Source organism: Megascapheus bottae, chromosome 19 (genome assembly GCF_031878675.1).
Source record: "Megascapheus bottae isolate mThoBot1 chromosome 19, mThoBot2.hap1, whole genome shotgun sequence".
NCBI lineage: Eukaryota > Metazoa > Chordata > Mammalia > Rodentia > Geomyidae > Megascapheus > Megascapheus bottae.
The window spans coordinates 35,956,174-35,969,264 of record NC_143527.1 but is presented as its reverse complement, the minus strand read 5'-3'; the positions used below and the strand labels follow the sequence as shown (position 1 = coordinate 35,969,264).

Genomic DNA, 13,091 nt, shown 5'->3' with positions numbered 1-13,091 from the left:
TGTGACGGCTCTCTCCTAAACAGGAGACAGTGCCTCGATTGGCCTGTAAAAAGTGTGAGTAGATCGCACTCACAGATCAGTGTGACCTTCCTCTGATCTTCCTCTTGCGCATCCCCAAAGAAGCCTCAGTGTCCCGTAGTCACCTTCAGACATAATACTGCTTCACAAATTGAACCTGTGGTCCCGAGTTTAAAAGCATGTCCGGAGCAGCAGTGACAGCTCAACCTCCAGTGGTAACTGACAGTCCTTAGACACAGTTCACTCAAGTTCATTACCACACCCGTGGGAGGCTAGAAATTCAGGAGTCGCTCTCGCTCTGTGCCTTTGTACGGATCTTGAGTAGTGTGTCTTTTAGCTTTCTTCACTGATGGTCCTATGAAAACGAAAATAACTTAGGAAAATATAATCTCCCAAAGATGTACATATCCTCTTTATGGTAGTACTGCTTGTTAGGTAGGCCAATGCTAAATCAGTACTGTTTTCAACCTAGGGTCATGAGTACAAGGCAGAGTACTCACAGATAAAAGATAAGGACAATCTCTAACCCAGGTCAGCAGCAGAGGCAGTATTCTGGGAAATGAGCTACTCATACATTTCTTGGTAGCAGTGAGAGCCCTGGAACCAGGTAACAGACTGGCTCAAAATCCGACTTTAAAAGGCTTTTTTAAGGAGGCCTCCAGAAAAACACATTAGTGATTGGTATTGAAAGAGTTGGTACAGTTACAAAATCTTTTTTTCTTTCAGCTCGGCTGAACTCAGGGTCTTTGTACTTGTTGGGCTGGTGCTTTACCACTTGATTTGTGCCTCCAGCGTTTTTTGCTGGGAACTGGAGATGAGGACTTGGCAGACATGTTTTGCCCAGGATGGCTTTGAACTATGATACTCTGGATCTCAACGTCCTGAGTAGCTATGTGTGAGCCACTGGCACCTGGCTGTTTTTATCCTCTTAAAGACAATTTTTACTCAGTAATATTTACCAGATGACCATTAGTTCAAGTAGTTGAAGAAAAAAACTGTCCCAGCTGGGTGTGGTGGCTCATGCCTATAATCCTAGCTATTCAGGCTGAGATCTGAGGATCACAGTTCAAAGCCAGCCTGGGCAGCAAAGTCCGTGAGATTATTATCTCTAATATACCGCCAGAAGACCAGAAGTGGAACTGAGGCTCAAGAGGTAGAGTAGTAGCCTTGAGCTGAAGAGCTCAGGGACAAGTGCCCAGGCCCAGAATTCAAGCCTCACCACCAATAAAAATAAAAACTGTCCCAAGACATTTTCTTTTAGTAACATACATCTTCCCATGCCACCTGTTAAAATACTCACCTATATAACTGAGTAAAACAGGGAGAAAAATGAGTCCATGTGTGGCTCCCAGTAAGACCATAGCCAAATACATCCTGAAGTAAAATATCTGGAAAATTTGAGATTTGGCAAAGGCGAGCACTACAATCCCTCCAAATTTTGTAAGTGTGATTCCACTGAATACCTAAAAGGAGAGATAAGTTGTTAGCATAATTAACATATTTCCATATACAACACCATCCTCATATTCAAGATTTGTATCATGTAGGACCGCTCTCCGAGCTACTCAGAGTAGCACTGTGGTTTACTTGCATTTGTTTAACTTTTCCTCCAGGCTCATAGACAAGTTGCAAGAAGGTATTTTAAAGGCAAAAGCTATGTTATTTTTCCATTAATATAGTTTTATTAGGTTTAATTTTTTTGAGAGTCCAGGTAGGTTTCAAACTTGGGATTCTCTTGCCTCAGACTCCTCAGTGTTTGGCTTATGGTGTTTTCTGCCCATAATGGCCAACTGTGGTCATTACACTTTAATAGGGTTTTTTTTGTGGGGGGAGGGCAAGAATGGGGGAGTTCAGTTCTAAAGGATTTGTGGGCTGCTCAGGAGGTAGTCATTTTGTGAAATTTGTAATCCTTGGGAGCTGTTGCCTCAGTAGAGTCCAAATTCTGTTGGAGCCATTGAATTGCCACTGGGATGCCCTGCCTGCTTCCCCGCCTGCCCACACTCTGAAGGACACTCACGGAGCTCCCCATGTGAGCCAGTGCCTCTTCTGCACGGTCCACGCGGCTTCCTTTCTTGCTCACTGTGAACGCTCTTGTTATATGGCTGCAGAACTCCACAGAAATGCCGCAGCTCTGGAATAAAGTGCTTCTGTAAGTTACAATGACCTTCCCCACTGAAGAGCCGAAGCAGCCATTCCTTGCTGGTGTTGGAAGAACCTTCAACAGCCTGGTTCTCTCAATACAATTCTTGCCACCCTTATGAAGCACCCAGGTTGTAGCAGGAAACTGGAACATTCTAGGTCTCGTCCTATGATTTGCTTTGATTAGTAGGGTTTGCCTCACCCCACCCAGCACACTTATCATTCCAAGACTTCCGCATCTAGAAGTACAGATGTGGGTTTCACTTTCCACTAGCAACCTCCAATCCTCAGTGCTTCCCGGGAAGGGAAGGGCAGCTGTGTAAGCAAACAGTGAACCCCTTACAGTCCTTATGACAAGCCTTCCCAATACCTTCTGAATAAATGTCAGAGGAGCTAATCTTATATTTCCATTGGTATAGGCTCATGACATACTAGTTTGTTACTAGGGCTGCAAGTAAAAGATTTAGAAGGACTGAACAACAAAAAATTGTTTTTGAGACCGGAAGCTAGTAGGTTTGAGGCCAGGCTGCCTGGAAACTTTAGCTCCTCCTACCACAGCCTCCACTACTGCCTCCAGAGGATCCCTCCCCCAATGCTCTCCATGCCTAGTCCCCACTCACCCTTGAGGCAACCCAAGAGCAAGAGGGGTCCTCAAGCGCTTAGGTGGAATCAATCACACAGGTGACACAGAGCCTCGGGACCAAGTAAGAGCAGGCTAGGACTCACCATCACCAAATTGACCAAGGAAACTGCATTCAGGCTGATGCCCCACAGCCACATAACGCCAAACATGTTGACCAGGATCATGGTGATAGTGACACACATGATGACCGCAGACCACAGGTCACAGCCCAGAACCACCATGGTCACCAGAAATATGGATCCCAGGGACACACTCAGGTTGAAGATGGTGTCATCAATAATGGTCAGGTACTGTTCATAGAAGACATAAAACACACTGGGGAGGAAGAGGAGTACTCCATTAGAGCTTGCGCTGGCTCCGGCAAATCTGTGTGACCAAACCACCCAAGGCTGAGCAGCCCACCCTGACTTTCCAACAACTGAAGGAGTACCTGATAAAGATACGTGTGTAGTTTATAAGTTGCTATAAAATTATATAGTTGCTATATTCCTATAGACACAACGAATTTTCCACAGTAGTTTTTGGTAAACAAGTCAGGATCTGTTCTGAGAACTATGCCAGGCTACTTTCCCCTTTCTCAAAAACAAACTGGGCTGGAAATGTGGCCTAGTATTATTAGATTGCCTGCCTAGCATGCATGCATGAAGCCCTGGATTTGATTCCTTGGTACTACATACACAGAATGCTGGAAGTGATGCTGTGGCTCAAGTGGTAGAACTCTAGCTTTGAGAAAGTCCAAGGACAATGCCCAGGCTCTGAGTTCAAGTCCCAGGACTGGCAAAAAAAGAAATCGAGCTTTATTTTAGGTAAGATCACAGTGGTGGACTAGGAAAACACTTTTCTTCATCTATTTTTCAAATTCATCCCTAATAGTTTTCTTGGCAAGGCAAGACAAGCAAACAAATAAAACACAACGTCTATTCTAGGCCATGAGCAGGCAGGGATTTCATCCACTGTGGGTGGAAAGAACAGACCTGCTTTTCCAACACCCCTGCCTGCCTGATTTCACAATGGGACTCTTTCAAGTATGACACAGATAAAGTTGTTTGCATCTCTCAGACCTTGGCAAGGTCTTAAATGTCCTCAGAGAATTTATATTTTCTCTGGGGCTCAGGTTGTCACACGTGTCCAAATCAAAGCCTAAGGCTAGTATTCCACCAGCTCAAATCTTGCCCTCTTCCCGCCGCCATTAGACCCACTTCCCAGGAAACCCTTGTATGTAAAAATCCCCACTTTACCTGTATGGGAACACACGGTAATTACCACCCTTCGTGCCCATGGTTTTGGTGATGTTACTGGCTACAAGTTGAGCCTTTTTCATGGCATCGATATAATCAGCAGAGGTCTTAAGCACAGTGTGGTAGGTCATGAAGTATGTGGCTCCTACACCAGTGTCATTGCCAAGGATGTTAACTGCTGAGCTGTACGCAGCGTGTCCCCTGAGAAATAGCCATGGGTATCAGGAAAAGTCATGATTTCCACAACATAGGTTTCATTTGAGTACTCCCAGCCCAGTGAAGCCACCTGACCCAGCTCAGACCCCACCAGAGGAAGGACACCTTCTCATCAGGGAATGTGGAAGATTCAAGTATTCTCGCTCTGACTGACTTTTCTTTGCTGGTGTGGTTACTCTGGATCATGCTGATTCTTGTTTCTCTATCTGGTTCTACTCATAATCAAACATGTTCTGATACAGGTTTACTCAGTGCTGTTGTATATAGTAGGGGGAAATGAAGTGCCTGGACTTACACTCAGCTCTGCCAATGAACCACCACAGGAGCCTGGCAGAGCTCCTCACCCGGGCTTGAGCTGCCACATCTGGGAATGGCACACCACCACATACCCATGTGCTGTGTGGTGTTCACTGCAGGAAGGTCAGGGGGCACATGGCACTGCATGCTGAATGCTCCTCCAGAGTGGCTGGCTACGGCCCTTCATTACACCTGAAATTACTTCACTTGGTTTCGAGTCTAGAGCACTTAGTCTACAAGCAAACAAAATCGCAAGACCCACGCCTAGGACTCTACCACTTTGCACCACGGCTCCATTTCCAGTTTTTGAGTGGTTAACTGGAGATAAAGTCTCATGGGGAGTTTTCTACCTGGGCTGGCTTTGAACCATGATCTTCAGATCTCAGCCTTCTGAGTAAGGTGTAAGGATTCTGTGCCTGGCTAGGATACTTTGTCTCAGGGCACAGGCATGATGACATAGGGCTCTGGGCAAACATGAATCTTTACCTGATGTACATCGTATGACCTCAACCTCTAGGTTTCTATTCACCTTTACTATTTCTGGGCCAGATACGTGGGGACAACAGACTGCCTGACTAGATAGTGGAATAGCACAGTGCCAGCCCTCCATACGTGGCCAGGCTGGCAATGAGCATGGTAGGGAAAAAAAATCTAAACCTTAACCTATGATGACATGCCAAAGCAAAGAAGTGGCCCCTTAATGCTCACTGGCACAATGAGGCAGACGGCGTTTTTTTTCATACTTTGGAACTGCAGCACATTCTCTACCCCGTCTCATAATATGCACAGGAATTTTTCTCATTCAATATCCAGGAAGGAGGAGACAGCAGCGTAAGAAATAAGTGCCCAGGCTAGGATGAAATCTGCTGAAAACTAGGAGGAATTTTCCTCTGTTTCACAGCATTGAAACAGGGTAGGAAAGAGGCCCGTTCCCATTAACTCTCAATCCAATCCTCTTAGTTTTCTATTGCAAATTAAAGCTGAAGCGGATGCTTATTCAGCACAGCTCAATGGCACTCACCCTTTGCCACACTTGGGGTTGGGGTTGTCAGAAAGGAACATGGGCAGGAATCGCATGAAGTCTTCACCATGTGGCCTCTGTCTGCCTTCTGGAGTCAGAGGCCTGCAGCGGACACAGGCAGGGTCAGCCACTGGCAGAAACAGAGTTGGGAGTAAACTGTTAGAAGAATGGGTCTCTAGATTTAAAACAAACCAGAACATTTAAAGAATGAAGGAAAGTATCTCCAGAATCTTTTCCTTAGCCCAAAAGCTTCAGCCGTATATGACTTTCAACAGATTTAATAATAAAATAGTTTCATCTTGGACTGAGGGCATGGCTCAAGTGGTAGAGTGTCTGCTTAGCAAATGCAAGACCCCAGGTCAAACCCCACTGTTAGCAAAATAGAGTGAATGACTGAGGAAAGGGATAATGACAAAGGAAATGAGAGTCAAAGTTAGCACATAAACTGAAGCAAAAATGCAAATGAGTGGTAAATGATGCTAAAATCTTTCAAAAAGAAAGGAAAAAATGTAAAGGTCTGGAAGAGGAGGAGAAAGTACCGGAGGCATTGCAGAATTGTTCAGTGCTATTGTAGACTCGACAGCAGGATGACTGTGGCTTAACCCAGTCAAAATAATCATCAATCCAGGATGAGGGAGCAAAACCAATCCGGGTACTAGAGAAAAGGAGAAAGAAAATTACTAACATGCTTTCCTCTATAAGAAGTTTCTGTACTTTTCCTGAAGTATTCTTTTCTGTAATTTATACTTCTATCAGTCAAAATAAAAACTACTAGCATTTAATTAAAAAAAAAAACCTTTTGGGCCAGGAATTTGGACTAGCATGCATGAAGACCCAGGTTCGATTCCTCAGTACCGCAAACATAGGAAAAAGCTGGAATTGGTGCTGAGGCACAAGTGGTAGAGCTCTAGCCTTAAGAAAGTCCAAGGATAGTGCTCAGGCTCTAAGCCCAAGCCCAGGATTGGCCAAAAGAACAAAACAAAAACAAGAACAAAAACTTTCAAAGCACTAAGTGGTAAATGAGTTCCTTGAAAGGTTTTGCTGCAGTTTTTAAAATGAGCTAAAGGTCCAGTTAACTTGCTTTTAAAAAAAACTTACGAAGGTAATGCTTATAAATTATAAATGCAAGACAAACGTACTAGTAAAAACAAACTTTTACAAAGAAAATCTATTTTCAGCCAGAAACTTCAGGCCCAAATTAACTGGAGTCAAGAGCCCTTTCCAGATGCTTCAGTGAAGTACAGAGGATTGGGTGTCTAGATACTGACTAGCTGTCCAGCTGCGCGGCGTTAAATATCTGCTGCACCAGGGAGTCATTGTCGCAGCCCATGCCCCCGCACACCATATTCTGCCCCAGCTGGGAAGTGTAATTGTGACCCTCCTCCAGGACAAAGTACACAGGTGGACCTGAGTGCAGGTTCTCCTTGAGAGATCTGAAATAATCGATGACGTAGGAGTCCTGAAAGGCCAATGAGAGAAAGTATGAATGTTTTAATGGTAACAAGCAGTGATGTCCAATCTGAAACTTATTACTTCAAGCTCTGGAAGTCCCTTAGCCACCAGGTATTATATTATCAGTCGCCCAAGAAGGTGTCTAGATTGCCCACAGTGGTTACTTTATGTTTGGATCCTAAAACACACCTTGACTGCAAATGCCTTCAGATCCGCAGTGTGCAGATCCACTCAACTCCAAGCCGTGGGCTAGGCAGGCTGTTAAGAAATCTTCACACAAAAGCCAACCCTGCTGTCCTTCTCACTAACGGGCTGCACACCCAAAAGTATGTCCTGCTACTACTCAGTCTGGTTCCTCCAGGTAAGTAAGAATAAAGAGGGCACCCGGAGGCCTCGATTTGTGATTGTCCTTCCCCTAGGCCCCATGGTACTCCTGCTACCCCGACCATAGCAGCACCACTGCACGGTAATCTCAGAGGCCAGCCGTACACATTCTACAGCTGTGCTCCCAAGGGGTAGTATGAGAATTTAGAAGGCCACGGCAACCCACACTGCACAGCTAGGGCTGTCCTTACCACTGGAGAAACTGTGGCCACTTACATGCACCTGGTTGTGTTTAGAAACAGGAATAAACACCCACCTACAAGCTACATGAGTAAAAAAGAAAACTTCTTACATTTGGCATTGAAAGTGACTGATCCAATCCAATTTCTACTTTATTTATGACCGCAACACTGAATGACAGAACACCCACAAATACAGCTATCTGTAGGAGGGGGGGAAAGACAGTGATTGCTTAGCATAACAATGAATTTAAAAACAGAAACAAAGGAGGTATTACTCAAGTGGTAGTCAAAACTCCAGTACCACCAAAACCAACCAGAAATGTAATCTTAGATACACACGAAAAGCAGGACTCTCCCCACCCTCCATGGCTGAAGACTGAACCTAGGGCTTTGAAAATGAATACTCTACACTGAGTTATAACCTTCATCCTCAATTCAGGATTTTACCAAAATGGAAAAGTTTAAATGACATGCTATGTCAACAGGAAGTTTAGGTTGAAGTCACAGTTGCCAGAGTCAAAGTTCTTGGTTCAAACTCTGGGTCTGAAGCTTATAAGCTGAGCAACATTAGACAAATTTCTTACTCTCTGTTAGCTTAGAAACTATATTCTTGTAGTAGAGAAATGATAAATGCTCTCTCTTGGCTACATGTATATAAACTATGAGAAGCTCTTGTGTGGTACTGGGGACTATGTGTGTGGGTGCTACAGGAAATCTTGGTGGGTGTAAGACAAGTGTGCATCTTACATGCACTGAAAGTGAAGGAACCTAGCTGAATGATAAAAATCACAGAACCACACAGGTACATTGCGCCAATGTGAAATTCCTGGTTTGAGGTTTAGCTTAGTGATTAGCATGTGCCTAGCTTGGGTTCAATCCCAAGCTAGCCTCCCCCAGTCCATCCCCCCACCAAAATGGTCTGATTCTGGTCTAATATTTGTAAAGAAGGACCATTTCAGGAAACCAGGTGAAGGCAACCTTGGACAAACATGTTCTATTTTTGCAATAGTCAATGAATTTATAATTATTTCCAAATAAAAACAAGGTTTTTGGGGCCATGAGTTTGGCCTAGTGGTAGAGTGCTTGCCTAGCATGCATGAAGCCCTGGGTTAGATTCCTTGGTACTACATACACAGAAAAAGCCAGATATGGTGTTGTGGCTCAAATGGTAGAGTGCTAGCCTTGAGAAATCTAAGGGACAGTGCTCAGTCCCTGAGTTCAAACCCTATGACTGATAAAAAACAAACAAACCCAAAACAAGGTTTTGGTACTGACCAAATAGAGACTTAAAACTATTGCTTATACTGACATAAAATCTTACTTGGGAAAGACTTCATTGATGTATACTTGCTTTTAAAGCATTTGTGCATACACACTAACAGCTGTCAGACACTTCCCTCCCTAGCTGTGTGGTTTCTTCGAAGACATGTGACATGTTTTGGGGAAAAGAGAAACCACAGGAAAGCTCATACCACAATAGGCCGCATCCAGTCCTTCAGCAGAAATGGAGAATAGGAGTTTTTGAAGAAACGAAATAGGCAGCTATCAGAGGCCTGGATGTTTCTTCCATCTGCGGAGCCTCTGACACAGCAAAGGACGTCCAGCCGATTTTTCTAAGTGTATGGAGTAGAAAAGAGGTCACAAAATAATCCTCAAATTGCTCAATCTAGACTATATGCTCAAAGTAAGTGGCTTAGGACCCTGATAACTTACCTCTTGCCGCTTAATGTCTAACCCCAAGAGGCTCACAAAACAGGTAATTTGAAGAAGGAAGTCAATTAAGACTGCCATTCCCGCAAACAGAGAAAAAGTATGAACAGCTGGCATAGTTGACAGTGCACCTACAGGGAGAGAAAGCTCTATGTTATGCCGCTTGCAGTGTGGAGGACTCTGTAGTCATGTGAGTCCTATATTCAAGGGACACACAGCATCAAGGAGGCTTAAGACAGCCCAGGCTCAAGCCACAAGGAGTGCCACATTCTGCATGGCTGTTATATCGGAAGAGAAAATCCTATGGGCTCAGCATTTTTGAAAATGAGCTCAGAACTGGAGTACTTAAGAAGTAGCTTTCTAGGTCCCACCCATCCTACTTAACCAAGACAAGGGAATTCAACTCTCATGTTACTGTATTAACAAGGTCTCTGGTAAATTTAGATTAAGATTTGCTCATCAAAGCCAGGTGTTGGCAGTTCACACCTATAATCCTAGCTACTTAGGAACGTTGAAATCTGAGCAATGTGATTCAAAGCCAGGAAAGTCAGTGAGGCTTTATCTTCAGTGAAATACTGAAAAGCTGAAAAGGAAAGCTATGGCACAAGTGGTAGAGTGCTAGCCTTGAGCAAAGCAGCTCTGGACAGTGTTCGGGCCAAGTTCAAGCCTTAGGACCAGCGCCTATGCAAACACACGTCTGTGTACACACTCAGATTTGATTGTCACAAATGGCCATTTTACAGTGCCCAGTATGTTCCATGTGTATTTTCTGTCACTGATTTATTAATAATAGACATCTCCTAATTTAGTTTTTGTTAGATGTAATTTACAATCAAATCAGAGGTGTGGGGCAGGACTCAGACCGCAAACCGGCAGATCATATGCATCTTGTCTGGTCCACACCATATGGATCCATTTCTGGATGAAAAGTATTTTCTAATAGGTTGCCAGTATTTATCTGTGAGACAGCACTTACAAAAAGTAACTAAATCCACAGCTTTGGAAAAAAGGATAAAAACTTTGCAACCCTAAGTTGGTCATGTGCCATTCCAGGCACGGAGTTGCAGCTGTTTTGCCAAGAGTACACCCATCTTGAAGCACAGTCTCAGCATTTATTACCACACTTGGCACTGATTTTCTCATAAGAGAGCATGAAGAATTGTTGTTTCACTACCTGTGCTTTCAAAAGGAACAATAAGGGCTGGGAATGTGGCTTAGCGGTAGAGTGCTTACACAGCATGCATGAAGCACTGGGTTTAATTCCTCAGTACCACAGAAACAGAAAAGGCTGGAAGTGTGTTATGGCTCAAGTGGTAGAGTGCTAGCCCTGGGCAAAAGAAGCTTAGGACAGTGCCCAGGCCCTGAGTTCAAGCTGCAGGATTGGCAAAGAAAGAAAAGGAAAAGAAAAGGAACAACAAGGCCCAGGTTTCCAAAGTGCACTGCTTTGTAAGACTGAAGGGAAACATGGTGCTAGGACCAGTGGCTGGTGTAAGGTGACAGGCGCCCATGCAGTCACTGCAGCTGTGGTGCATGTCTTCTCTGGATGGCAGGATTCTAATTCAGTCTCCTCTGCCGAGTTACCAAGTGCCTCTAAGCTTTCCAGATGGGGCAAGCCAGACCCTGAACTTGTCACCTTGGTGATGTCTTCATTCTAACTCCTTGTACTGAGGTAAAGTGCAAGAAGATGAGGACAACGAGGCTATTTCTCCAAGACTGTGTGCATAGCAGAGGAAGCCTGTCTGAAAAACAAGTTTCTGAAAAAAAGGCAGAGCATCCACAGCTTCTGCCTGCTACTTAGTGTAATGCTGAAAAGGATTTGGTCATGCTCTGAGCTATAACCGCAACATGGTCCCAAAGTTATAATGACAAAGGAGACTCTACTTGTGGTCCACACAGTGACATTTTTCAAAGAAGGAATAGTTTCCAAAAGGTAGCAACACAGAGGAGTACATTCAGAAAGTGCCTTTTCCCTAGGCTCAGCAAACAATAGAACTGGCCAATTTAAGGCATAATTACCAAGGAAGAATGCTGATGTCTCACAGAAGGATGACAAGAACATAGTAGGGGCCACTTCTCCCAGGACCCTGCCCAATTGCTGATCCAAGGTTTCTCCTTGAAGACGTTCGTCTCTCTTAAAGAAAAAAAAATCAAATATACAACATTAGAATATGCTCAGTTAAAAATGTCACCTTTTTGCTACCTTACACTAACTAAAAATGATCTGTAGATGATTAGTGCTATCTCCAAGCCATATAAACTTTGATGGATCCTAAAGTTCTCAGGTTAATTACTTTTGAACTATTGGCTTAGCCACCAGATGAGAAAAGTGAGAAAGACTGCATCATGTCAAATAAGATGTGGCACACAGACAGTGGCTGGGTCACTAAGCCATTTTGGTGTCTCAGCAACATTGAGATACTTTTGGTATGTCGATGGTGTGAGTACTGGGGCTTGAACTTAGCCTTGTGGTTGGATTTTTCACTCACAGTGGCATCATGTTTCCAGTTCCAAGATCAGGATGCTTTCTACATGGGCCACATCACATCTCTATGTGTTGACCCTGTGCCTTTCTTTCACGGATGCTTCTGCCTGATCTAACTTCAAGCCACAATCCTCAGATCTCAGCTTCCTGAGTAGCTAGGATTACTGGTTTGAGTCGCTAGTGCCCACCTGTTTTTTAGTTGCACCTCAGGCAGAACAAATCTATCAGCCAGTTATGTATAGTATACTGAATCATCTGAGTAACATTCACATTCAACTATATTAACCTCCTGTTGCATGTATGTGAGGAAGATACTAGTTAAAAACCAAATTTTCACATTCTACCTATTCCATCACCAAAATGTGCACAAGTAAACAAGGACACAAGTGCTGGGAAAGGACAGAAAGGATCTTCACTACACTCAGAGGCAGAGGGGAACAGCCAGTGACAGATCCTAGTTCTTGGATAGAGCGGAACTCCAGCAGGGGACACGTACCTGGTAAGTCTGCACGAGGATGAAGATGTTGTCCACCCCCACGGCCAGTACCAGGAACGGAATGACCTCGATCACAATGAGGGTCAGTGGGGTTCCAATGTAACTGAAGATGCCCAAGGAGCAGGCCACAGAGCTCAGCACAATCAGGATGCCTGCGATGCCCAGGGAGATCTTAGAGTCCACCTGGCAGCGGACAAGGGCAGGAAACATCAGAGGACTTCCCGTTGTATTTGTTATCAAGAGGGCCTCATGGTCATTCTGCAGTTATAACTATCAACCTAGTATAGGTCTTCCCTAAAAAAGTATCTCATGAGCTCACATTCTTAATTAATGGAGTAGACAACTTACCAAACACACACACACACACACACACTCCTACATTAAAGTGAAATGTAGGCGTAAGATGAACCAAAAAATTGCAACTTAAGAACACGATTTAGAAAACAGAAATGTATTACCCAATTAACAGTTTGCATCCAAAGGAACAATAATTCTAAAGCAGTTTTGACATAATGAATTAAGAATAAACAGAGGCAAAAATATGTTGTCACACTGAATTTTCGTTGCCTTTTCCTTCCTTCCTTTTCTTCCCTCCCTCCCTCCTTTTGTGTTGGTTATGGGGCTTGAACTTCAGCCTGCATGCTATCTCTGAGCTGTTTTGCTCAAGGCTAGTACTGTACCATTTTATGAGCCACAGTGCCACTTTCACCTGATGGTTAATTGGCAATAAGAGTTTCAAAAACTTTCCTGCCCAGACTGGTTCTGAACCATGCTCCTTAGATCTCAGCCTCAGATCTCTAGAGTAGCTAGGTG

General features: G+C 44.1%; 1 protein-coding gene across 1 annotated transcript in view; it reads right to left on the bottom strand.

Annotated features, from left to right (window-relative positions):
- Positions 1 to 49: 49 nt before the first annotated feature.
- The window catches only part of Npc1 (NPC intracellular cholesterol transporter 1), a 49,450-nt gene continuing 36,408 nt past the window's right edge, over positions 50 to 13,091 (bottom strand). Inside the window, exons 13-25 of the mRNA XM_090353335.1 lie at positions 12,279 to 12,461; positions 11,317 to 11,431; positions 9,304 to 9,431; positions 9,063 to 9,203; positions 7,701 to 7,790; positions 6,841 to 7,031; positions 6,112 to 6,227; positions 5,573 to 5,702; positions 4,039 to 4,239; positions 2,884 to 3,115; positions 2,036 to 2,149; positions 1,319 to 1,481; positions 50 to 373 (exon numbers count right to left, since the gene is read on the bottom strand). Of these exons, the coding sequence (XP_090209461.1) occupies positions 291 to 373; positions 1,319 to 1,481; positions 2,036 to 2,149; positions 2,884 to 3,115; positions 4,039 to 4,239; positions 5,573 to 5,702; positions 6,112 to 6,227; positions 6,841 to 7,031; positions 7,701 to 7,790; positions 9,063 to 9,203; positions 9,304 to 9,431; positions 11,317 to 11,431; positions 12,279 to 12,461 (1,887 nt within the window). The 3' untranslated portion in view covers positions 50 to 290. The remainder of the gene's footprint in view (positions 374 to 1,318; positions 1,482 to 2,035; positions 2,150 to 2,883; positions 3,116 to 4,038; positions 4,240 to 5,572; positions 5,703 to 6,111; positions 6,228 to 6,840; positions 7,032 to 7,700; positions 7,791 to 9,062; positions 9,204 to 9,303; positions 9,432 to 11,316; positions 11,432 to 12,278; positions 12,462 to 13,091) is intronic.